The following is a 27,265-nucleotide window of genomic DNA, read 5'->3' as shown; positions in this document are numbered from 1 at the left end:
CAGGCAGGGAGCTGGATGGGAAGCAGGGCTGCCGGGATAGAACCGGCACCCATATGGGATCCCGGGCGTGCAAGGTGAGGACCTTAACCACTTGCGCCACCGCGCCGGGCCCTCTTTTTTTTTTTTTTAAGATCTGTTTACATTTAGTCGAAAGGTAGGTTTTACAGAGAGAGAGAAGGAGAAACTGAGAGAAGTCATACATCTGCTGCTTCACTCCCAAATGGCCACAATGGCTGGAGCTGAGCTGATCAGGAGCCAGGAACTTCTTTCTGGGTCTCCCAGGTGAGTGAAGGAGCCCAAGAACCTGGGCCATTCTTCATGGCTTTCCCAGGTCATTAGCAGGAAATGAGACCAGAAATGGAGCAGCCACGACTTAAAACTGTGCCCCTATGGAAGCTGGATCTGCAGTGGAGGGTTTGCCACTGGGATGGCTCCATATAGTTCTGAAAAATTCCTGGATATGGAATGTCGGTGCCAAGGCTAAGCCTCCTATATATCAAGGTAAAATATGAATAGGATTAAGTCTCAGACTGTATGATGAAGGCTACTGCAGAGGCTTGGGTAACTACCTTGTGAGTTTACTAGAAAGGTATATTAATTTTGCTCATAGCAATAGTGAGGTTATGAACAAATTATATCAATTCTGAGGAAATTATGGCAGTAAATGGATTCTGTACGATAACTTGTGCTTCAAGATTTGCCTTCTGGGCCTGAAGTGGTAGCCTAGTGGCTAAAGTGATAGCCTTGTCTGTGCCAGGATCCCATATGGGCATCAGTTCATATCCTGACTGCTCCATTTCCCATCCAGCTCTCTGCCTGTGGCTTGGGAATTCAGTAAAGGACGGTCCATAGCTTTGGGACCCTGCATGCACATGGGAGACCTGGAAGAAGCTCCTGGCTTCAGATGGGTTCAGCTCTGGCCATTGAGGCCGCTTTGGGAGTGAACCAGCGGATGGAAGATGTTTCTGTCACTCCTTCTCTCTGTATGTCTGATTTTCCAATAGAAATAAATAAATTTAAAAAAGAAAAGATTTGCCTTCAATTGTCATGTTGCAAAATGAGCCTAATAGGATAATGTAATTCAGAATCTGAGGGAGATCGAGGCTTAGCTGACTTGTTTAGAAACAAATCTTTCTGCCGAAAAAAAATCTTGGAATAAAATTGTATGGGATATCATCATGCATTTATGGAAGAGATGACTCAGATATGACCATGTTTTCTATTTTCTAGACAGAACTCTTTCCTACTGATAAGAAATCATTTAGTTCAGAAATAATAGCCAAAGAACAAATCATTCTCGGGAAGCACCCTTCTTTTTGGAGAACATCTTGTTAAAAACAACATATATTTCAATTTAATCTGTGGTCGTTATCATAACTCTTAAGAAAAAAAGAATTTTTTTTCCCCAAACATTGACAGACTTTATTATGGGAGGTGGCCCACCTGGGACCCCACCCTCTTAAATAAAGAAGTGCATAGAAAAGAAGGGCTTTAGAAACCTTTGTACAATATGATGAAGGAAGGATTGAGAGAGAGAAAATTCTTATTTGCTGCTTCACTCCCCAAATGCCTACAATAGCTTGAATTGGGTCAGGCCAAAGGCAAAAGCCAGGAGCTTCATGTGTGTATTTGGGAACTCAAGTATTGGGGTAGTTATCTCCTGACTCCCTGGCACATTAGCAGGAAGCTGGATTGGAAACTCAGTGTGATCCTGGCATGGTAACCTAGTGGCTAAAGTCCTAACCTTGCATGTACTGGGATCCCATATGGGCACCGGTTTGTATCCCAGCTGCTCCACTTCCATTCCAACTCTCTGCTTTTGGCTTGGGAAAGCAGTTGAGGTTGGCCCAAAGCCTTAGAACCCTTCGCTCGTGTGGGAGACCCAGAAGAAGTTCCTGGCTCCTGGCTTCAGATCTGCTCAGCTCTGGCCGTTGCAGCTACTTGGGGAGTCAATCAGCAGATGGAAGATCTTCCTCTCTGTCTCTCCTCCTCTCCATGTATCTGACTCTTCAATAACAAAACAAAACAAATCAAACAAAAAACCTCAGGGTGGCCAGCTCTTGAACCAGGCACTGCACTATGGGATGTGAGCATCTCAAGTCATAACTTCATCTGTGGTTCCCTCCTATCACCTGTTTGGCTAGCAGGCTTAGCTAGACCAAAGCGATAAGCATTGCTTTTTCAGTGTCTTAACCAACTTCATGATTCCAGAATCATGTGATTCCAGAATCACAGCAAGCATTCTGATGAAATGCTGGAGCCTCTTTTCACGTCAGGTTAAAAGACCTGCTCAGGAGAAGAGTCTAGTGCCCAATTTCAGGTGTCCACCAAAGTGACTCAGGGACCAGAGAACTTCCTGCCAGCAGATCTGTCTTTAATGCAGAAATGCCTCAGTCTAATGTAGGAATCCATGCAAATTAGAGAAGCAGGTAGATTATTCTAGATCCTTAATCTATCCAAAGAGTGTATGTGATAAGAAGTATTTGGGAACCTGGAATGGAAGATTGTCACACCAATAGTGATAACTTAGTTTCTGTCCAGAACACTAAAGCAAAACTGGTCCTAAGGTCTTTTTCTTCTCCCAGCTCTGGCAGTCTGGATCTGTGCTTATCTGGAGAGGAACCCTGAGAACAGACTCTTCCATGTCTAAAACCATGGCTCTTGTAAGTTGATGTTTCTCTTCTTGTTGAAATATGTGCATGTGTTTAAGTCATGTAAGTATTCCTGTTAGGTTTCCTACCAAAAAGTATCCGTCCAATGAGCAGTTTCTACTGCTGCTGCTCCCAGTGAACTATAATGGCAAATGATCCAGCATCCTTCTGTGACCCTTTTGAAACATAGCAGTGTTCACACACTGATCAAATACTTCATGTGTTGCACGCTCATTCTATCAAGCACTGTGGTTAAGTTCTTTGAAATCAAGGTTGATGCCTTTAGTTTGGTGAGATTGAGGCACTGATTTTATTTGACCCTCTGTGATGAAACTTAAGTTTTCACACAGACTTGACATTTCCAGGTAAAGAAGATAAAAATTTAGTATTGGTTGAATGACCAAATCTCGTCATAGATTGACATCTCGTGATTTGTATGAATTGGTGGGTGATTGGGACTTGCAAACTGAGAGGCTGTAAATCTTGGCAAGAAATCCCTGGGAGAGAAGTGACATGATAATTGTTGGTAAAAAGGGATATTTATGTAACTTGTCTTCCTCAGAATTCTTGTACGCAGTACATTTTTATCTTTTTATTGCATAATAAACTGCTTTAAAACCTAGTGATTGAAAACAGAAAATATTTGTCTCACATTTTTTTTCATTTTTTAATTATTATCATTTTATGATGCAGTTACATAGGCCCTGGGATTTTTCTTACCTCCTCCCCAATTAACCCCACCACCACTGAGTTCCCCTATATTATTACAATAGTATCATTCTTCATAAACAGTCATAAGTCCATCATTGTGGGCATAGACAATGGCAGAGAGTCCAGCATCCCATTGTCAAGACAGAGCAAACAGTTTCATTGGGAGTCCATCTTTGATCTGGAAGTAGAGATGCATATAGCATTCTATCCTCACATCGGGATATGGTAGTCTCCATTACTGAGATATAGTTACTATACATCTTAAATGTAAAGCCAAAAAGCAAAATAAGCAACAGGAAGAAAAAAGGAATTTACAATGTCGTGAAATTAAATAATATGCTACTGAATTACTAATGTGTCACAGAAGAAATGAAAATCTGGCCTGGTGCAGTAGCACAGCAGCTAAAGTCGTGGCCTTGAACACGCTAGCATCCCATATGGGCGCTGGTTTTAATTCCGGCAGCCCTGCTTCCTATCCAACTCCCTGCCTGTGGCCTGGGAAAGCAGTCAAGGATGGCCCAAAGCCTTGGGACCCTGCACCTGCGTGGGATCCTTGAAGAAGTTCCTGGCTCCTGGCTTCGGATTGGCTCAGCTCCAGCTGTTGTGGCTGCTTGGGGAGTGAATCATTGGAAAGAAGATCTTCCTCTCTGTCTCTCCTCCTCTGTATATCTGCCTTTCCAATAAAAATAAATAGATCCTTAAAAAAAGAAAGAGAGAAGGAAAATCAAGAACATTCTTAAGAAAATGATGCCACTGTGTGACTATGAATCCGTGAAGAACTTAATATGAGAAAAAAAAACTTTTGAAGAAATTAAACTAAAAACAAAAATATCAAAATCCATAATGTAGTTTCTGCTGATCTTTGTTCGTGAGATGTGTCTCCCGTAGGCAACAAGTACATGAGTTTTCTTTTGTAAATCCAGTTTACTAACCTATGATATTTTATTGATGAGTTTAATCCATTTACATTCAAGGTAAATATAAATGGGTGATAATTTGGTCCTGTCATTTTAGCAATGGGTTGTTCATTGATTTAGTCTTGTGCTGTTATTTTGCTGGGATGTTCTTCACATTTGCCTTTGGTTTTGGTGGGCACTATTCCTTTTCTCTGTCAAGAGAACATCTTTAAGTATCATTTGTAGGGCAAGTTTGGAAGAGGTATATTCTTTTAACTTTACTGTGAAAGAATTTTATTTCATTTTCAAAGACAAGGAAAGCTTTGCTGGGTACTTTATTCTGGGCTGACGATTTTTTGCTAGAATCTGGAATATGTCGCTCCATTCCCTTCTGGTCTGTAGAATTTCCTGTGAGACGTCTCCTGTGAGTTTTTTTTTTTTTTTTTAAAGATTTATTTTTATTATTTTTTATTGGAAAGGCGGATATACAGAGAGGAGAGACAGAGAGGAAGATCTTCCGTCCGATGATTCACTCCCCAAGTGAGCCGCAACGGGCCGATACTATGCCGATCCGAAGCCAGGAGCCTCTTCCGGGTCTCCCACACGGGTGCAGGGTCCCAAAGCTTTGGGCCGTCCTCGACTGCTTTCCCAGGCCACAGGCAGGGAGCTGGAAGGGAAGCGGGGCTGCCGGGATTAGAACCGGCGCCCATATGGGATCCCGGGCGTGCAAGGCGAGGACTTAACCACTTGCGCCACCGCGCCGGGCCCGTCTCCTGTGAGTTTAATTGGCATTCCTTTATATGTCAGTTGATTTTTTTTTTTAAGATTTATTTTTTTATTGGAAAGGCGGATATACAGAGAGGAGAGACAGAGACAAAGATCTTCGTCCGATGATTCACTCCCCAAGTGAGCGCAACAGCCGATGCTATGCCAATCCGAAGCCAGGAGCCTCTTCCAGGTCTCCCACATGGGTGCAGGGTCCCAAAGCTTTGGGCCGTCCTCGACTGCTTTCCTGGGCCACAGGCAGGGAGCTGGATGGGAAGCGGGGCTGCCAGGATTAGAACCGGCGCCCATATGGGATCCCAGGCGTGCAAGGCGAGGACCTTAACCACTGTGCCATCGCGCCGGGCCCTTGATTTTTTTTAACAGGCACATTTGAGGATCTTTCCTTATGTTTGATTGAAGAGAATTTGATTATCATGTATCTTGGCGAAGATTGCTTTTGGTCAACCCTTTTGGGAGGTTTGTGTTCCTCCTGGATGTTTTTTCCCAATTCTTTCTCTAGAATAGAGAAATTTACCTTTATTATTTCATTAAATACATTAAATACATTTTAAAACCCAGCTTCTCTTTCTGCACCTTCTGGAACTCCCATAACTCTTATATTTGGCCTTTTAATAGTGTCTCTTAATTCTTGAATACTTTTTTTTAGCTTGACCCAGCTCTGCTTCCAGCTTTTTGATTGTTTCCCCATTGTGACAAGAAATATCTTCCAATTCTGAGATTCTTTCTTCTGTGTCATTCATTCTATTATAAAGATTTTCCACTGTACTTTTAATTTGCTTTGTTGCATCCCTTATTCCCAAAAATTTGGCTTGATTTTGTTTCAATGTTACTCTTTCCTGTGTGACATATTCCTTAAATTCCTTGAATTCCTGTATGTGCTTCTCATTGTTGATAAGAAAACGTATAATGAGTTTTCTGAATTCTGTATCCCCCATTTTCTCGATGTCTTCCTTAGTTAACTCTGAGGTTGGCAAAGGCTTTTGAACCTTTGCAGGGGAGTCTTCAGTAATATTCATTGTGCCTCTGTCTCTTCTTTTGCTCTTGGTCATTGTACTTGTGGTTAGCAGATTCTTCTCCTTAGGGTAGATTTCTAAGCTATGGCCCACAGACATACAGTTCGATTCTACTGATTGCAGTTGGTACCCAGTTCTTTGTTTGCAATCACTTGTGCCACTCCCTGCAGCGAGTTTCAGGTTTGGGCTCTTGTGTTAGACTTCCACCATAGTCTCCGTAGCCCCAGCTCTTGATTCACTGTTTTTCCCTCCTGTGATTTGTGCTGAAGCTGTACCATTGTATTGTTACTACAACCTTCTACCACTTCTGGTTCAAGCAGTTCCCAGGATTAGGGAGATGCCAGGTGTCCTAAATAACTAGGTTGTTGGTGGTACTGATCTTGCTGGAACCTGCTAGCCATTAGGTCTGAGGGCCACCCAAACCTATTTTGACCAGTAGGATGCCAAAGTCAGTATTATTTTCCTTGTGGGACCAGTACAATGCACTGAGCTGGAAGTTAGTGGGCTTCCAGCTCAGCACATGCGTAGCTCATTATTGTCCCTCCAGTCTCATTGCCTTTGCCAACTGTATAAAATAGCACCTGATGTGCCACTTGTTGAGTTCTTGATCTGCTGGCCGTTAAGTCTGGGGACTACCTGGCCCTTTTGGGTGGAACCTGTAGGATGCCACATTGCCAGTGCAATGCATTCAGCCAGAAATGAGTTCTGTCCCAGCTTAGTACATACACAGTCCTGTCTCATGGCCTTTCCCTCGCTACGCAAAATGGCATCCATTGCGGCTCTTGTGGGAATCTGGTTGTGAAATCCATCCTGTTCCTGCACCACCTGCTTGGGATCTGCTCTCTCGCTGCTCCTGGTCAAATCAAACAAATCAGGACTGGCAGTTCTTTGCCTATGTTCACCTATTGAGCTTATCATGAACTCCCCTTCCTACTTGGTTACTGTTGGAGCTCTGGCTGCTGGTGCAGATTGCTGCTGGCAGAATGATGCTGGGATATGTGGTCACTGCAACAGCACACCATTGTTTCCACTGCTTCCCTGTGTCTCAGTCTCCAGGTGCCTCTCCTGTTTCCTGGAATGTGCCCTCTCTGCTTCACCCTGGCTAATGTTTCTCTGTCTAAATGTGTCCTTACCCTATTCTGCCATCTTGATTCCTTATCTCATGATTTTTGTGGGTCAGAAATGCAGACACGGCCTCTCTTGTTTCTCTGGCTGTCGGTGTCCTGCACAGTGTTTGCTAAGGTCATTAATCATCTTAAGGCCTAGCTTTGAGTGGATCTGCTTTCAAGCTCACTCCCTGTAGTTAATAGAGTTCTTTTCCTCTCTGGCTTATTGGACAGAGAGTTCCTTGTTAGCTACTGATTGTAGAGCACTCTTGGCTTATGTTTATGTGGATCTGTCAGTAAAATAGCTTAAAACACAGTACCTACTGTCCTAAGACCCCAAGAGGGAAAGAAATATGGAAATAAGGAATTTCTAGACCTTTACATCCTTATATTGCAGGTAATATTTGCACACTTTAGCTGTTCTGCTTGTTGAAAGGAAAGAGTTCAACCTGAATGTAAGTGAAGGAGATCTCAGAAATGTATAATAAAAGAAGAGAAGAGGATCTTTGGTAATCTACCTAGAAGTTGCCTGTAACACTCAATTTATGCCTGTGTTCAGTGGAGATGGTGAATGTATATATATATGTGTATATATATATATATATGTCATTTGTTGCAGTAGATCGGGGTGGGGAATGTTTTTCTGCCACAGGCAATTTGGATATTTATGACATGATTCCTAGGTAATAGATAATCACCTACTTAACTAGACTGCCACAGAGTTTTTGAATTTTGAGTCTTGCCTGCTGTTGCCTTACTAGGATTTTGCCAGCCTTCTATGGCCACATGCCAGACACTCCTCACCTCTGCAGTAGATGGACATAGGATGCTGGGCTTGCAGGAGAACTTAGAAACATGCATCCTAACTGCATAAGTTATTCAATCTGGCACATCCATAAAATAGAATTTCATGTGCCAACAAATACATAAATTTGTAAAACACACAAAAAAAGCTGCTTATAGTGAAACAGTTAATGCTTGAGACAGTTATTTTATGCCAATAAAATAGTTTAAAAAATTGAGTTTATACCGCATTGTGAAAAACATGTGATATATTTTTTTCTGTTCTAAAAACAAAAATTTTCTGCAGCAGTTCATATTCAGTGAAATTAATTTCCGCAGTTTATTTGAGGTGTAGAAATAAAGAGCGACAGCGACAGAGCTTAACATCTCCCACCCAGTGACTCAGTGCCCAAATGCTGGCAAGGTAGAACAGGGTCGGGAGGAGCCAGGCCTAACCCTGCCTTTCCCAAGTGGGTGGCAGGGATCCCAACTACTCGAGGAGTCCCCTGCTGCTTCCCAGGGTGTGCATTAGCAGGAGGCTGAAATCAGGAGAGGACCTGGGACTGCCACCCAGGTACTCTGGCATGGGGTGTAGCCATCCCAAGCAGCATTTTAACTGTCAGGCTAGACACCCACCCCAGTAAAAAGAAAAAATCGTATGGTACGTACCAATTAGGCAGGATGCTTGCATTAACTGTTTAACATGTAAACATTGTCCTTTCTATCCCCAGATGGTTCAGACATTGAAGGATGTGCCATTCATTCCCCTCGCTCTCTCTCTGTGGCCTGTGCTGCCTTCCTGTGCACCCGTCTTGTAAACAGCCTTCTATTTCTCTAATCATTCCTGATTTTTTTTTTTTTTAATTTCAGGGATCAGTGACGTTTAGGGATCTTGCCATAGACTTTTGTCAGCAAGAATGGGAATGTCTCGACCTTACTCAGAAAACCTTGTACCGGGATGTGATGATGGAGAACTATGCTAACTTGCTCTCCCTAGGTATGTTTTCTATCTCAAATAGTTTATGATACTTCAGAATCTTTTCTCTAAGGATTTGCATTTCATTCTGCTCTTTTTCAAGGCTGCCTTCTAGGAAGATAGATTTCTTTTCCATATTTTAATTAGTTGCCATTTACTTGGAGAACAAGGAGAAGATATTGTGTGCACTGCTTCGCTCCTCAGTGCACCCAATAGCCAGGGCTGAGGCAGGCTGAGGGTTGGAGCCCAGAACCTGCTGGCTCCCCCATGTGAGTAGCAGGGGCCCAAGCACTTGCACCGTCATCTGCTGCCTCTTGGGATGCATTAACAGGAATTTGGATAAAAAGCAGTGTGTCTGGAACTTGATCTGGCACTCTGATAAATGGGATGCAGGTGCCCCAGGTGGCAGTTTAACATGCTGTACCACAATGTCCTCTTCCCTTTGTGCCAAAGTAATTTGAGTTTTATTACGTTAGAAATGCCAGCACCATTGAAGACATTCACCTCCCCTTTCAGTGTTGTTCATACCTAATCTGTTTCTCCTTGGAGTTGCCTGTCACATTTATGAAAAAGAGCTACATTAGGATACTGTGGTATTTACAAGGGTACTTAAAAGTTCATGATAGGAGTCGGCATTCTAGCACAATGGGATAAGCCATGTGAGTGCCAGTTCAAGTTCCTGCTGCCGAGCTTCTGGTCTCACTTCCTGCCAGCAAGCCTGGGAAAAGACCAGAATATCTGGGTTCTTGCCACACACATGAGAGAGCAGGAGGGCCTTCCAGGAGCCTGGCTTCAGCTCGCTCCAGCGCCAGCTTGGGGAATGAACCAGTCGATGCAAGATCTCTCACGCTCGTTCTCCTTCCTCTCTCTCTCTTTCAGTAAATAAATAGTAAATCTTTTTAGAAACTAGATCATGAAAAATGTGTATTATGTGTGGATTTCAAGCCTCATTTTTTTTTAACCAAAACAAATTTCTAAGAGTTTGGTTTTCACATACTCTTCTTGAAGTACCATTATATTGTACAACTATTATCAAAGCATTCATGTTTCCTGTTTGTTGATAGTCAGAATTAGTGTGGCTGTTCTATTATATAATCTTATCCATTTGCAGGGAGAGCACCTTGACAGAGGAATTGCTGCAATTCCTGAATTACTCCAATTATGGCAAGAAGCTGCATTATTTATATGTTATGGTGGATTGGATTAAAGAAATTCATTTAAACACAAGACTAATTTATAAACATTACATTTAAAATGGACTGAATATTCTGTAGGGATTTTCCTTGTGTGCTGTTAGTCAAACAACAATATTAGTAATAGTGTTAATAATTAGCATTGTGTTACTATAGGTAAAGTTATATAGGTATGGTTTATTTCTTTTTTTTAAAAGATGTGTTTCTTTTTATTGGAAAGGCAGATTTGCAGAGAGGAGAGACAGAGAAAGATCTTCCATCCGCTGATTCAGTCCCCAGGTGGCTGCAGCAGTCAGAGCTGAGCTGATTACCCCGCAACCTTATTGTTATCCCCATTTTTCAAGTGAGAACTGTGGAGCACAGTGAGCAGAAGTGGTGAAGGTGAAAACTGGTACCAGAAACTGCAGTCTGAAGTCCAGCATCATGGGGGCCAACAAGGAAAAGATGGAGACATAAACGCTTGCTTAAACAGTAATAATATCATAATAAAAACTTTACCATGCTTAACTGATTTCCTTTTCTTTAACTTCCTTTCTCCAAAATCTTAATTTATTGTCATTGTAACTAAAAGTGTCTTTCTGTGTCACGTTGCATAGCTTGTTTCTTTATAAACAGGATATCCCATTTCTAAGCCTGATGTAATCACATTGTTGGAGGAAGGAAAAGAGCCCTGGAAGATTGTGAAGGAAGAAACGAGAAGATGGTGTATTGGTAAGTAAGAGTAAATCCGACTGTGGTTAACCGTCTGTGAGGGTAAGAGCCCAGGTGGTGCAGGAAGGAGCACATCCTGGGAATATTATTGCCTGGGAATCTGCATTTGGAATACAGAAAATGCTTGTGATCCAGAGGAGATAAAGACACGAGCTACCCAGTCAGCTTCCTGCTCTTCTGAATGAATCACGCGAGTTTTCAGTCCCTGATTTCTCTTGCAGTTCAGTGGTGATCACTGTTCCTCGCAGCACCACGTTTTACCTGTATCTTAGACCCAGCTGATTTCCAGACTCTCTTCCTCACGTGCTTTCATATGTGTCTCTACATTGTCTAAAACTAAACTCATCCTTACATATGACAAAGTCGAAGGAACAGTATATTAGGGGAGACACTAAAGAAATATATGAATAAACACAGAAATGATATCAGGTAATGAAATATACTATGAAGCAAACTATAATCGGACAAGGCAGATACAGGTGAGGTGAGCTGATTGTGAGCCGTTTTCGAAGGCTATTTCAGCAGAAAGGTGAGGGCTGTTTCAATATACGAGGATGATAACGCCAACAAAGTGAAAACAAATAGAAAGGCCCTAATGAACTAATTAGCATATTTTTTAGGTTTTGAAAGTATATATATTTATTTGAAATGGTGAGTGAGAGAGTGAGACAGATAGGGAATAGAGAAATCTTCTACCTGCTGATCCACTCCTTAAATGACCACAGGAGCTGGGACTTGCCCAGGTGGAAGCCAAGAGCCAGGAACTTCATCTGGATCTCCCACATAAGTGGCAAGAACCCCAAATACTTAGGCCTTCGTCTGCTGTCTCTCAGGTGCTTCTGATACATGAGCTTTCCAGTAAACCTTCACTTGAATTAATTGCTCATATTTTCAATCTCATATTTCCATTTCAATTTCTTTCTCTTTCAGTCTTTTTCTTTTTCTTTTGTAATTAGAAAGCAGATCAGATTTATGGAGAGAGAGAGAAAGAGAAAGGTCTTCCGTCTGCTGGTTTACTCCCCAAATAGCTGCAATGGTCAGGACTGAGCCAATGCAAAGCTAGGAGTCTGGAGCTTCTTATGGGTCTCCCATGTAGGAGCAGGGGCCCGAGGCTTTGTGCCATCCCCGACCGCTTTCTCAGGCCATAAGCAGGGAGCTGGATGGGAAGTAGAGTAACCAGAACACGAACCAGCACCCATATGGGATCCCAATGCTTGCAAGGTGAGGATTTAGCTATTGAGCCCTTCCAATTTCATTGACATGCATTATTGTTTGTAGTGCAACATCTTACTGATAATCCTGGACACAGCTCATTTCCAGATTCTGTTCTTCATGAGCACCAAGGAAGCTCATGTATTAGAAAGAAGTCAGGGGCCCGGCGCGGTGGTGCAGTGGTTAAGGTCCTCGCCTTGCACGCCCGGGATCCCATATGGGCACCGGTTCTAATCCCGGTGGCCCTGCTTCCCTTCCAGCTCCCCACCTGTGGCCCAGGAAAGCAGTCGAGGACAGCCCAAAGCTTTGAGGCCCTGCACCCGTGCGGGAGACCCGGAAGAGGCTCCTGGCTTCGGATCGGCATAGAATCGGCCGTTGCGCTCACTTGGGGAGTGAATAATCGGACGGAAGATCTTCCTCTCTGTCTCTCCTCTCTGTATATCCGCCTTTCCAATAAAAAATAATAAAATAAATATTAAAAAAATAAAAAAGAAAGAAGTCAGATTGAAAATAGAGACTCCATCCCAGGCACTTGGGTATAGGATGTGCGTGTCCCAAGCAGTTGCTTAACATGCTCATATACAACAACTGCTCCAGGCAAGAGTGTTGCATGTTTGAAGAAAGGAGGTAGGTTAGGGTTATTGAAGGATGAGTAACAATATAGGAAATCAGTAAATTATGAGGGATCAGATCAAACAAAGTGTTGTCATTGATTAATAACTATGACTCTTCCATGAGCTGATGTAATTTTTTATAGCCATTATCTTAAAAAAATTAAGACTTTATTATAAGACATTAGATTCTATAATAGAGACTGATAAGCTATTTCACTTCATTATAGACATTAAGTATTTGCTTTTAAAAAAATTTTTTTGTCGAAATGTTAATCTTTTGGATTTATCTTCTTTCTAGGCTAGCATTCTTAATTTTTTTTCTTATACCAATTGTAGTTCTGAGCTCTGTTACTTCCTTTATGAGTTTTATAATTATGATGTTTTTGTGGGTGTTCTTTTAAAAAATTAATTAATTTGAAAGCAGAGTGACAGAGACCATGGGAGGAAGAGAGAGCAAGATCTTGCATCTACTACTTCACTTCCCAAATAGCAGTAGTCGCATCTGGGGCACAATGAAGCAAGGAAGCCAGAATTCCATCTGGGTCTCCCATGTGGGTGGCAGGAGCTCAAGTGCTTGGATTATGTTCCACTGCTTTCCCAGGCACATTATCAGAGTTATGGATTGGAAGTAGCACAGCTGGAACTTAACCAGGCCCTCATATGGGATGCTGGCATCACAGGTGGCAGCTCAACATGCTTTATAACTATGTCAACCCCTGTTGTCTCATTTTTTCATGGCACTTCTTAAAAATCTTTTTGTGTTGGTTTTATAGAGTATTATAATTTTGCTCTAGTTTGGAAACTGGAAGACTTTTTTCATTATCTGCTATTTTATTCTTATAAGGTCTATTTTATCAGTTGATGTTGGCCCTTTTGTTAGACTTTATGAATCAAATTCTTTTACAGTCTTTATAATGGAGTCATGGAGTAATATGCTAAATTCATGATTTTGTAGCTCATGTTAATTGTGTTTAAAAATGCTAAAAAGTACATGATATGGGAGAAGACATGGAACTAATAGTAGAAAATTTTGATATACTAGGCAGTTAAATTAGTCTAATCTGGATTATAAAAAATTTAAATGTTGAGTCTGGTGTGGTGGCCTAGGAGCTGAAGTCCTATCCTTGCATGTGCTGGAATCCATATGGGCACTGATTCTTTTTTTTTTTTTTTTAAGATTTATTTTATTTTTATTGTAAAGTCAGATATACAGAGAGGAGGGGAGACAGAGAGCAGGATATTCCATCTGATGATTCACTCCCCAAGTGACCATACTGGTTGAAGCTGAGCCAGTCCAAAGCCAGGAGCCAGGAGCTTCTTCTAGGTCTCCCACACAGGTGCAGGGTCCCAAGGCTTTGGGCCATCCTTGACTGCTTTCCCAGGATACAGGCAGGGAGCTGGATGGGAAGCAGGGCTGCCCGGATTAAAACCAGCGCCCATATGGGATGCTAGCATGTTCAAGGCCAGGACTTTGGCCGCTAGGCCACCATGTCCGGCCCTGGGTTCCGGTTCTAATCCCGGCAACCCCGCTTCCCATACAGTTCCCTGCTTGTATCCTGGGAAAGCAGTCAAGGATGGCCCAAAGCCTTGGGACCTATATTGTCTATAAAGTCCAACTTGAATACTACCTCTATGTCCATCAAGTACACTGCTCCCTCTGTGATTTCCCTCCTACTATAAACAATTACAGAAAATACAGTTTTTAGTTTCCGCTTTGTTCTTACGTGGCTTCCTTTTTCTTTAGTAATATTTTCTATTATTTCAGTCATTAAGAATACATGAATGCACACACCCTTCCCTCCATGTTTATTTGGTTCTTTGTAGATTGAATGATTTGGGTTTTGTCAGACATTGTGTGTGTGTGTGATTTCTGCATTATATTCACTCCTCTTGAAAATATTGCTAGCTAGCTTTTACATTAATACTTTTTAAGAAGCAAAGCAGTCGGATTTTAAGATATATATTTCTTTGCAGGCAGTGGTTTAATTCTATGTTTGATTTTTGGTTAAGATTTATTTATTTTAATTGAAAAGGCAGCTTTACAGAGACAGGAGAGACAGAAAGATCTTCCATCCACTGGTTCACTCCTCAAGTGGCCGCAATGGCGGGAGCTGAGCCGATCTGAAACCAGGAGCCAGGAGCTGTTTCTGGGTCTCCCATATGGGTGTAGGGTCCCAAGGCTTTGGTCCAGCCTTCACTGCTTTCCCGGGCCATCAGGCCACAAACAGGGATCTGGATAGGAAGTAAAGCAGCTGGGTCACAAATTGGCACCCATATGGAATCCCAGCACTTGCAAGGTGAGAATTTAGTGGTTGAACCATCGTGCTGTCCTCTCTCCTTCCCCTCAGTTTGTTTTTTTTCAATGCTTTGCTACTTTGGATTGTGTCTTTCCCATGCACATTAAATTTAGCATTAAACTAAGGCTTGTTTTTCATATTTCTTTTACAAGGTATGAGATGATTATATCTAAAACTAGGAAATCTTGAATGTTTTTCTCCATAATGCCACCTCACTTTCCAGTTGGATGGTGCTTCTTACCTTCATGTTTGTAGCAAGAAATGCATTGGAGCTTTTGCTGCCCGTTCTTCCTGCACAGCATTGCCCTTGGAACAAAGCCCTGAGTGTTATAAAAAACAGCAAGAGGCTAAGGCCAGATCACTTTTTAGGGTTTTGGCTTCTCTCTGTAGACCTCCTGTTTTGTTTACTCTTAATTGCTAATATCAGGTAGTTGATTTATCTCATCAAGCCTTTTTAGTTTATGTTATTCAGAGATGGATTTTAAAAAAAAAATTATTTTTACTTCTTTGAAAGGCAGGGTTGCAAAGAGAGGGAGAGACAGAGACCTTCAGCTGTTTCACTCCTTAAATAACCATAATAATTGGGTGTATGCCAGGCTAAAGCCTGGATCCTGGAACTCCATCGTGGTCTCCCGTATGGATGGCAGTCCCAGGAACTTGAGTCATCCTCAGTTGCTTTCCCAGATGCATTATCACAGTTGGATCAGTAATAGAGCAACAGGATTTAAACCTGGGCTCCCATGGAGTGTGGCAAGCAGCCTAACCTCTAGAAGATGGACTTTTAGAGGGCTAATGCTACCATGATGGAACTGTAACTTCCTCAGTTACGGAGTCATTTTTTTCTTTTTTATAAATATCATAGTTGACTCATTGTTTATTTTATTTCTACCACAGTCATTTTTATGTTATTGTTTTCAGGTTTTGCCAATCTTTTTTTTTCACGTTTTTGAAGTTTCCATCTCTTTACGACACGAGATTTCTAGGCTGGCCTAGCTTGCCACCATCTGAAATTGTCCCTTTGTCTAACTGTTTTGCATCTGCTTATTACAGATTGACATTTACAAGTTACAGTTCAGGAGTGAAAGGGTGCTCAGGGCGTGAATGTTTCCTGACAGCTTTTTCTATACCTGGACCTGTTTGGGCTTACTATTCTGTGGCTAATTTTGAAGATTTTCTCTTGAAGAGTACCCATTTCATTTTTCTGCCTTGAAAGTTATTAAAGAATTCATGATGTGTTTTAAAAGTGCATAGTACAAAATCCCTTTGATCTCATATTTTCCATTTGTCGTTTCCTTCTTGGTTGTTTTGTTCGCTTTCCACGGTTTTACCTATTGTACTGACTTTTTTCAGGCACCAGCTCTTTGACTTGTTTGTTAATACTGATTTGCAACCTGTTATATTTTTATCTTGTCACTTTCAGTTGTTTATTTCATAAATTTTTGATCAGATGCATACCTTACTTACTTTGTTCATTTTTATTGAGATGATTTGTCAAATTCTTGAGTTCTCTAACTGTTGAATGCTTCAGGTTCTGCCATATAATTTTCTGTTGTCCTTTGTAGTTAGTTTTTTTCTCATGTTTTTATTTAGAATGACTTAGCAGGTTTTTTTTTTTTTTTTTTTTGGAGATTGCATTTCCGTTTTCACATGGAAGTTTTTTAGTTTTATGTTATGAATTTCTGCAGATACTATAATTTGGAGAGTGTTCCTACAGTCACATTGAATTATTTATTGGTCCTAAGTCAGCCCACTCATTGAGCATTTTCAAATTTTCTCTAGCTATTTCTTGCAGTTTATTACCCTTCACAATAAATCCTTGCATTCTTTTTCATCTACTACCTGGAATTCTTCTACATTGCTTCACCATTTAGTTGAGTTCCCCAAGACAGCCAAAGATTTAAAATTCTTTCTCTCAGTACATGCAAGCTCAGTATATTTGTGAAAACTCATTGATATGTGCTTCTGGACATTATCAGCATAATCAACTTTGAGTAAAAAGTAAAATGAACAGGGACTTGAAAAAAGACACAAAGGAATAAAGCAGAGGGCACAGTTAGCAAAGAAATGAAAATCATTATTTTTGTTGGAGAATGACAAGAACTTCTTATTGATGCACATGAGAGGGAATGAAAAACAGTAATTGGATTTTGAAAGAGGATATAGTTTCTTTGAGACCATTTGTTTCCATTTTATGTGGGAACTCATACAAAGAATACATCTAAGCAATGTAGCACAGAGTGATACATTAGGGTTAAAAAGATATTATCAATAACTTTTACAAATTATGTAGGGGGCTTTCAAGTATTCTTTTGAAATTGGTGACCTTTTCAATCAAAAAAAGATATCTATAGAACATTTACTTTGGTCCAGAAAAATATGTTTTTCTTATTCCTTTTAGATTTGAAGCCAAAATGTGAAATAGTTAACCATGGAAAAGTACGTATCTATACAAAACATCCATCTGTTACTCTTTATGAAGAAATCCTTAATAGAGAGAAACTCTACCAATGTGAGAAATGTGGGAAGGGCTTTGCTCATCATACAGACCTTACAGAACATCACAAAGTTCACATTGGTGAGAAACTCTATGAATGTCAGCAGTGTGGAAAACTCTTCAATCGGGCCTCCAATCTTCTGCAGCATCAGAGAATTCATACTGGTGAAAAGCCGTACAAATGTGAAGAATGTGGAATGACCTTCAGTCGTAGCATAGACCTTAGAGTGCATCAAAGAATTCATACTGGTGAGAAGCCCTATGAATGTGAAGAGTGTGGGAAGGCCTTTAGTCGTGCCTCCTACCTGACTCAGCACCGTAGAGTTCACACTGGTGAAAAATCCTATGTGTGTCATGAATGTGGGAAGGCCTTTAGTCAACGTGGAGGACTTAAAATACATCAGAGAATTCATACTGGTGAGAAACCCTATGAATGTAAGGAATGTGGGAAAACCTTCAGTCAAGCCTCTTACCTTATGCAGCATGACAGAATTCATACTGGAGAACGACCCTATGAGTGCCATGAGTGTGGGATGACCTTCAGTCGGGTTATAGATCTTAGAGTGCATCATCGGATCCATACTGGTGAGAAACCCTACAGATGTAAAGAGTGCGGGAAAGCCTTCAGTCGTGCTTCAAATCTTGTTCAACATGAGAGAATTCATACTGGGGAGAAGCCTTATAAGTGTAAAGACTGTGGGATGACCTTTACTCACGTGTACCAACTTACCCCGCATCAGAGAACACACACAGGTGTGAAACCCTATGAGTGTAACAAGTGTGGGAAGGCCTTCAGTCATGCCTCTGTACTTATTCGCCATGAGAGAATTCATACTGGTGAGAAACCCTATAAATGTAAAGAATGTGGGAAGGCCTTTATTCATGATGGAAGTCTTAAGATGCACCAGAGAATTCATACGGGTGAGAAACCCTACGAATGTAAAGAATGTGGAAAGGCCTTGAGTTGTATCTCAAGCCTTGTTAAGCATCAACGCATCCATACCGGTGAGAAACCCTATGAGTGTAAGGTGTGTTGGAGGGCCTTCACTCATGTCGAAAGCCTTAAAGTACATCATAGACTCCATACAGGTGAGAAACCCTATGAATGTAAAGAGTGTGGGAAGACTTTCAGGAGTGGCCATCAACTTGTCATCCACCATAGACTTCATACAGGAGAGAAACCCTATGAGTGTAAGGAGTGTGGGAAGGCCTATAGTGTGTGTGGAAGACTTACTCGACATCAGAGCATTCACAGAGGTGAGAAGCCATTTGAATGTAAGAAATGTGGGAAGTCTTTCAGCTATAAATCAAGTCTTAAAGTACACCAGAGGATTCATACTCGAGAGATCCCTTAAGGATATAAAGGCCTTATGAAGGCACATATTCATGTATATGTACATATATGATGTGTGGTAAATTTATAATGGAGGAAATAGTTGAATGAATGTGGGAATGCTTTAGATGTCTTTTGGTGTATAAGACATTAAATAATTTGTACTGTGGGAACTCTTGGAAATATAAAAAAGTATGTCAATATTTTTACTTAGGACCTAAAATATTGTTCACATTCTAAGAGTTATGGTGTTTTTCATAACATGAAAAACCTTTATTGACATTTTCTATTTGTGGATTTTCGGTATATTCACATTAAAGGAATATTCAGAGAATGTAGAAATGCTGTGTGTTTTTATGCTTTATTTATAAAAGCTTTCCTAGTCCTAATGAGGAATTCATGTCAACTGACCAAATGCACAGAATCTTAGAGTGAAGGACATTTTAAAAGATTTCTGTGAAACTTATTTTTGGAAAGGGTGGCTGGCTCAAAGAGAGCATCCAGTTTAGTGGAATTTATATCAACATTTCACATTAATGAGTCTAATGTTTGCTTTTGGTTGTGAGCAAAAACTGTATTGTGTTTAAATACATTCCTATGTTAGAGGTTTATCACTTTTTCCAAATGCCACTCCATTTTATGCTGTTATTGTTGTCTTCTTTTCTGTCTCTCCCTTTTTAAAAAAGTATATTTATTTATTTGAAAAGCAGAGTTACAGAGAGTGCTGGTTCACTCCCCCAGTGGTCATAATGGCTGAGCTGAGCTGGTTTGAAGTCAAGAGCCAGGAGCTTCTCCTGGGTCCTGGATGTAGGTGCTCAAGCACTTATACCGTCCTCTGCTGTTTTCTCAGGTGTGTTAGCAGGGAGCTGGATCAGAAATGGAGCAGTGTGATGTGAAATGCCAGTGCTACAGACAGCAGCTTTACACACTAAGCCCTAGCACCAGCCCCTACTTTTCTCTTTGACTTATCACTATGTTAAGGTATACTTACAGTATGCTTACAGTTAATCTTAAGTATCCTTGGGGTAATAATCTTTTCTTTTGATGCCTATTGACTTTCATTACTTAATCTTTATTTTACCTGTAAAGTTATGTTCTGATTTCACTTTACATTCCAGTTTAATACTTCAGCAATCAATGTAAGAATGAGTTTAGACTTTGTTTTTGAAAACTTACGGTACATTTTTTTATCTGTTGAATTATTTTTTAATGTCTTATTTTTAAAATCTCCTTAAGAGAAGCATTTTTTTTAATCTGGTAAAATATACATACAATGTAACATTTTAACATTTTTGGGCACAGGGCGATAGCTTAATGGCTAAATCCTCACCTTACTGGTGCTGGGATTCATGTCCTGGCTGCTTCACCTTCCTTTCAGCTCCCTGCTTGTGGCCTGGGAAAGCAGTGGAGGACAGCAGTAGAAGAAAGCTTTGAGACCCTGTGCCTATGTGGGAGACCCGGAAGAAGCTTCTGGCTCCTGGCTTTGGATTGGTTCAGCTCTGGCTGTTGCTACCATTTGGGGAGTGAACCAGCAGATGGAAGATCTTTGTCTCTCCTTCTCTCCATAAATCTGATCTGCCTTTCTGATAAAAATAAATAAATAAACAAATCTTTAGAAAAAACTTTTTAAACATTTTTGAATGTACTTAACATGAAGTATTAAGTGTACATGAAGGTACTCTTAAATTGGTCAGGAAAAATCAAAAGCTGTTTACTTTCTAGAAAAAAATAAGATTGAAATCCATGTGTAGTTTTTTGCACATATATTTTCCCTGAACTTTAAAAACTAAATACATTTTTAAAAATTTGTTTTTGTGGAACAGCTGCAGCGAACTAGGGAAAAGCAGAAAAGCAATAAATCTTCCAACTGCTGGTTCATTCCTCAAATGGCCACAAAAGTCAGATTTAGATCAAGCTAAAACCAGAAGCCAGGAACTCCATTCTGTATTTATTTTTATTGCAAAGTCAGATATACAGAGAAGAGGAGAGACAAAGAGGAAGATCTTCCATTTGATGATTCATTAGCCAAATGACCACAACGGCCGGTGCTGTGCCAAACCAAAGCCAGGAGCCAGGAACTTCCCCCAGGTCTCCCATACAGGTGCAGGGTCCCAAAGCTTTGGGCCGTCCTCGACTGCTTTCCCAGGACACAAGCAGGGAGCTGGATGAGAAGCACGGCTGCCGGGATTAGAACCAGCACCCATATGGGATCCTGGCGTGTTCAAGGTCAGGACTTTGGCCACTAGGCCACAGTGCCGGGCCCCATGTAATCATTGTTTAAAAAATAATAAAATATAAATTTTTTTAAAAAGCTGGAGTCCAGTTCCAGAGCTGGGCCATCTAGTGTGAGTCACACACATCTTAACTGTTAGGCTAAATGTCTGCCTGAGCAAGATACTTTTTAATGAAAAGGAATGTATTCAGCATTCTGGAGATTGAAAGATGTGTTGCTGCCATAGCTTAGCTCTTGGAAAGGCATGGTGGCAGATGGCATCACAATGGTGGAAGTGTATGCAAGATGGACATGGCAAGACAGGAATCTGAAGAGTAATCCAGCCACCTGGCTTCTCTTGAGAACCAACTAGGGACCAGGAGAAGTGCGTTAGCTGCTGCTGAGGGAAGGCCCTCAGTGACATACAAACCTCCCACTAGACCTTGAGGAACAGGCACATATGTAAAACCTAGCCTTAAGCTCATGATCCATGTTTGTCTCACAGGGTAAATTGCATTGATACCAGCCCAATAGTCCCGAACCTCTATTATCATCCAGAAGTCCACATTCAAGTACGTCCCAATGTTTGCAAAGGGGGATATTCATGTTTTGTTTTGCTGTAATAATGTGTTTGGATTTTGTGCCAGTATGGCTTTTTCCATAGACTAGGTGTGCAAGTATTTCTTCCTCTTCAGTTTCTGGTAAGACATTGGAAGAATTGGTGTTAGTTATTTTTAAAATATTTATTTGCTAACTTAGTTGAAAGTTTGAAAAAAACAGGAACACAGAGAGGACAGAAGGGAGAGAAGGAGGCAGAGAGAGAGACAAAAACTCCTCCATCTACTTCAGTTCACAAACGATTTGGCCAAGTCAAATCCAAGAGCCAGGAACTCCATCCAGGTTTCCCAGTGGTTTGCAGGGGATGAAGTCTTTGGGTTATGCTCAGCTGCCTTCCTAGACCTGTTAGCAGGAAATGGAGTCAGAAGTGGAACAGACAGGGCTGAACCGGCCCTCTGATCCTGGGGTGCTGGCACTGTCACTGGTTGGTTCAGCCCATTGTATCACACGCTGGCCCTGGCGTTAGTGCTTCAAAGGTAGGATTTTTTTTTCTTTTTTCAAGGAAGTCTTCCAGTCCTGGGCTTGTTGTTCTATTTCTTCATGATTCAGTCCTGGAAAGGCATTTCTGTCTAACACTTCATCCATTTCATCTGGGTTTCTAGTCTAGTTGTTGATTCAGTTTCTTTTCTAGGTTTGGGTCTATTCATACTATCGACCTCCTTCTTTGAGTTTCAGTAAATTGTGTCTTTAAAGGGAAGGGTCCAGTTCTTACATGTTCCTGTGTTCTTAAACAGAATGTTGTTCATAGTACTAGTGATGCCAGCGACAATCCCCGCTTCCAGTTCTGACACCAACTTGTATCTTCTCTTTTCGACTCCTCTGATAGAGGTTTGTCTTTTTTTTTTTTTTAAGAACTACCTTTTTTTATCCCTGTCTTTATTCTCTATATTTTTGTTCGGATTTTATCAGTTCTTCTGCTTGCTTTAGATTTATATTACTCTTATTTCTTTAGTTCTGATATGGAAACTAGATTACTGACTTTCCATATCCTGTTTTTTTTTCCTATATACACATATTCAAATATTTAAAAAAACACCTTAACTGAAAGGCAGTTACAGAGAGAGGGAGAGAGAGATCTTCCATTTGCTGAATCATTCCCCAAATGGCCACAGTGCCCAGGCTAGCCAGCCCAAAGCCAGGTGTCTGGAAATCCATTCAACTCTTCCTTGTGGGAGGCAGGGGTCCAAACACTTGGACCCCCTTCCCACTGCCTTCTCAGGGGTATTAGCAGGGAACTGGATCAGAAACAGAGCAACTGAGACACAAAATCAGATGTTTAGATTCCCCTGTTGCCAATTGCAAAAGGTCAATTCGAAATCACCATGGGCTTGAGGAGGAGAATAAAGATTTACTGCTTATTGCTTCATTGGCACAGTTTGTGAATGATGAAAAGTTATGTAGTAGTGATGACTGCACAAAATTTTGAAGACAATTAGCTACTGAATTGCACACTTATGGTTTACAAGGCAGATTTTGCTGTCTATATTTTACTGCAGCAATAAATGGAAAACAAGCATTCGCCTAGTATGCAGAAACAGGAAAATACATTCAGAACAGTTGGACCTTACCACATACCATATGTAAAAACTAATTCAATATGAACATAAGACCCAGAGTGTGGGGCCTGTATTGTGGCATATATATGTGTGTGTGTATATCTCTATATGTATGTATGTATGTATGTATGTATCTATCTATCTATAATAAGCTGGGGGCTGGCATGATAGCCCAGTTGGCTAATACTCCACCTTTGAGTCCTGGGATCCCATATGGGTGCTGGTTTGTGTTGTGGCTGCTCTGCTCCCCATTCAGATCCCTGCTTGTGGACTGGGAAAGCAGTGCAAGATGGTCAAGTCCTTGGGATTGTGCACTCGCATTGGAGAACCAGAAGCTCCTGGCTCTTGGCTTTAGATCAGCGTAGCTCCTGCCGTTGTGGCCATGCGGGGAGTGAACCAGTGAATGCATGATCTCTCTCTCCCTCTTTCTTTCTCTTTCCCTCTAAATCTGCCTTTCAAGTAAAAAGTAAAGCAAATTTTTATTTTTTAAAAAGTATCCACTTTCTGTTACTAAAGCAAAAAAGCAGAGGCAAGCCATTTTCATAAATAGGAAGGATATTATTCTGGCTTAGAATTACAGTGGTTTAAGTTCAAGATTGGGCTGCCTCATTGGTTTGATGAATGCAGTAAATTAGAGGCCTGATGCTGTGGCCTAGTGGCTGAAGTCCTCGCCTTGCATGTGCCAGGATCCCATAGGGCCACTGATTCTAATCCCAACAGCCCTGCTCCCCATCCAGCTCCCTGCTTGTGGCTTGGGAAAGCAGTCGAGAACGGCTCAAAGCCTTGGGACCCTGCATGTACGTGGGAGACTTGGAAGAAGCTCCTGGCTCCTGGCTTCGGATTGGCTCAGCTCCAGCCATTGTGGTCACTTGGGGAATGAATCATCTGATGGAAGATCTTCCTCTCTGTCTCTCCTCTCTGTATATCTGACTTTATAATTTTTTAAAAATGTAAATTAGTTCAGACATAAGAAATAGTGTGGATGTTCCTGAAAAAGTCAGAAATGGGACTATCAGGTGTACAATCCGGTGGAAACTGGATCAGTGTCAAAGAGATATTTGCACATTTACTGAAGGAGTTCTTGCAATAACCAACATATAGAATCAGCTCAGTTATCCACTGATACATTAACCAATAAAGATGTGATGTGTGACTATACAGAGATCCATTAAAATAATGAAATATGAAATGATGGGGCAGATATTTGGCACAGCAGCTTCCTTTGCCACCTCGAATGCCTGCATCCCCCGTTGGCGTCTGTGGCTATTCCACTTCTCATCCAGCTTTCTGCTGGCATGGGAGGCACCAGGGAACGGCTCAAGCACATGGGTTGAGTTCTGGCTTCTGACTTTGGCCTGGCGATTGTGTGGACATTTGTGGAGTGAACCAGCAGATAGAAGATACCTCTCTATGTTTGTTGACTCTTTCTCTCTCAAATTAAACAATAAAGTAAGCTTTTTTTTTTTAAATAGAATGAAATTCTGTCACTTAGAATTACTTGGGCAGAACTGGAGGACATTTGTTAACTGAAATAAGTCGGACACAGAAAGTCATACTGTATACTGCATACTGACATGTGAAAGTCACAAAATTGATCTCCCAGAAGTAGAGATCAGAGCACTTGGTTATGCTGGGGGTAGGGGAAGGCAGGGGAGCTAAGATAGAGAGAGGCTGATTAATAGGTACATAATACAGCTGGGTGGCATAGCCTCCAATGCTCAACACATAATAGAATTACTATGGCTGGAAACAACTGAATTTTTCAAAATAGCTAGTAGAGAGGATTTTAAATTTCTGAACACAATATGCTAACTGGATGACTATACATTGTATACATCTACTGAAATGTCACAACATACCCTATGATGAAACATGCATTATAACTAGAAATACACTTATTTTAAAAGTCATACCTTTGCATCTGAAGGCAGACCCCAGAGTGTCACACAGAACAGAAAAAAAAGTCATAACTGGTGAAGAGACCAGGGATTGTCCTTCCTCTCATCATCCCTCCCTTCCTTTCTGGGGTTCCTCCACATCCTACCCCAAATGGAGATCATGTCTGGCTTAGTGATGGAAAGCTCTTTTTATGAGGCAGGAAATGATCATGGTTAAAATACTCTAGAATTCAAATCCAGGCCGTCACCAGGGAAGCCATTATGGGGAAGACAAATGCCGGAATGTTCTGAAGAACAGGGAAGATAACAAGAAGTAGAAATGAAACAACAGAAGCATATATGGGAGAAGGCAACGGTTTCAGAAGGGAAGATGCTACATGATTTGCAGGTTAAGATCAAGTTGCTGATCTTTCATCACCTCTGTCTAAATAGTTCTGTTTGTATAAGTCCCGTTTATTACAGAGTAACAGATTCTCAATGAGTAATTATACCCCATTCTAGGGAGCTGTGGAAATGTGTGGTATCAAGTTCTAGGTTGTTACAGTGACAGAAGCTTGCCAGTAGGCTTTCTTGTCTAAGAGCCAGCCATGCTGGCTTGTAACCTTGTAATGCCAAGACAATGTCACATAACAAAGAATACCTTGTTGAAAATTGTTGCTCTGTAAAATAGATCAGTGAATGTCACGGATACTTTTCCTTATCAAGAGCAATGCCAAGGCTAATTAATATAAAGATTAAAACAGCTGCAATAACTCTTGGCCCAAATGACACTATCCAAAGCATGCAAGAAGAGCCTAAAGCTGGAGCGGGTGTCCTGGCACAGGGGTAAAAGCCGTAGGCCACAATTCCCGAAGGACACGGGTTCGAGGCCAGCTCTGACCTAATGGCCTGGGAAAGCAGAGAAATTAGACTCAAGTACTCAGGTGATCCCTGCCACCCACATGAAGTCCCAAAGAAGCAGGGTCAGTGTGGCCATCTGGGGAGTGATTCAGCATACGGAAGATCTCTTTGTGTTACTTTTTAAAATAAATTAATAAACGTTTGAGAGAGAGACTTGACCAAACTGTAACAAGACTTCTTAAGGCTTTGTCCCTGGGCTGGCCCTAACCCCCTTTGAAACCTGTGAAAAATGCGTATTTGCCATGAGAACATACTTTTGTCAGAACCTGAAGATGAGCTGTCTTCGAACACTTATTTCAGGAGGTTTACAACTTTTAAGCCTGCCTTTGCCCCTAAGATGTAAAAATCGACTACCCAGAACTCTTAAGGACCCGGAATCCACCTGTTTAAATACCGAAGCGCAGTCACCCCCTCCAGCGTCCAGGTAGCGCAGCCCCCTGCATCCTGAGGGTGCGATCTGGGTTCCTGTCATCACGTGGGAGAACTGGTTTGAGTTCCCAGTCCGACTAACACCTGCCCACGTAAATGCTTTTGCGTGATGAGCGGTTGGGTAGTAGTTAAAAGCCACAAGCGCACTCCATCTTCTCCGCGCCCCATGGAGTCGCTCCCCGCCGCACAGGCCGCAGCCTGGAGCGCTCGAATCCTCCAACCCTCGGGGCCCACGAGAACTGGGAACGGCGCCCGGAGAAGCTGCAGGAGCTCCAGGAGCCCGATCTCCGGGCCGGAGACCAGCCACCGAAGGCCTGCGCGCAGCACGCAGGCCGCGAAGGCCTCTGGGACATGTAGTCCAGCACGGGACACGGGCAGGAAGGACGGCAGCTGGGTCACCGAGCACCTCTCGGTCCACATCTAAGCCAGAAGGAAGGTCCTCCACCCGGTCCCGAACTGAAAACGCTCCAGAAAGGGCCCAGGTAGGTGTTCTTAGAGATCTCCAACCGGGAGAGCGCATCCTAATCCTCTCTAGGATGACCGTGCTCCCAAAGGGCCTACTCGTGCTCACAAAAGCCACCGCGTCTGGCCATGGCAAATCTCGCGGGGTGTCGATGAGAGCAGCGCAGCCTTCTGGGACATGTAGTCCAGGCTAGCGCCCACAAACATGGCGGAACGGCCTGGAGGGAGGTTGTTCTGAATCATCTCCGCACCCTACCTGACTTTAACCAGTGCTTGCCCAGGCGGTGCCCGAGACCTGGGAGCGCTCCTTCGTGCTCCGAGTACGCAGACACACCGGGCCGCACTTGGTGCTGTTGTGCAGAGGTGGGTTTGGCCGCCGGTTCCGAAGCAGTTTGGGGGTGGGGGAGACGGGGC

General features: G+C 41.9%; 1 protein-coding gene across 1 annotated transcript in view; it reads left to right on the top strand.

Annotated features, from left to right (window-relative positions):
• LOC121166871 (zinc finger protein 420) overlaps positions 1-27,265 on the top strand; it is a 211,096-nt gene that overhangs the window by 305 nt on the left and 183,526 nt on the right. The window contains exons 2-5 of the mRNA XM_040996185.1: positions 2,586-2,663; positions 8,817-8,943; positions 10,731-10,826; positions 17,348-18,754. Coding sequence (XP_040852119.1) covers positions 2,586-2,663; positions 8,817-8,943; positions 10,731-10,826; positions 17,348-18,754 — 1,708 coding nt within the window. The remainder of the gene's footprint in view (positions 1-2,585; positions 2,664-8,816; positions 8,944-10,730; positions 10,827-17,347; positions 18,755-27,265) is intronic.

Source organism: Ochotona curzoniae, unplaced genomic scaffold (genome assembly GCF_017591425.1).
Source record: "Ochotona curzoniae isolate NIBS_2020 unplaced genomic scaffold, NIBS_Ocur_1.0 patch258, whole genome shotgun sequence".
Lineage (NCBI taxonomy): Eukaryota > Metazoa > Chordata > Mammalia > Lagomorpha > Ochotonidae > Ochotona > Ochotona curzoniae.
Note: the sequence above shows the minus strand (reverse complement) of the source record. Positions and strands in the feature narration are given on the sequence as shown.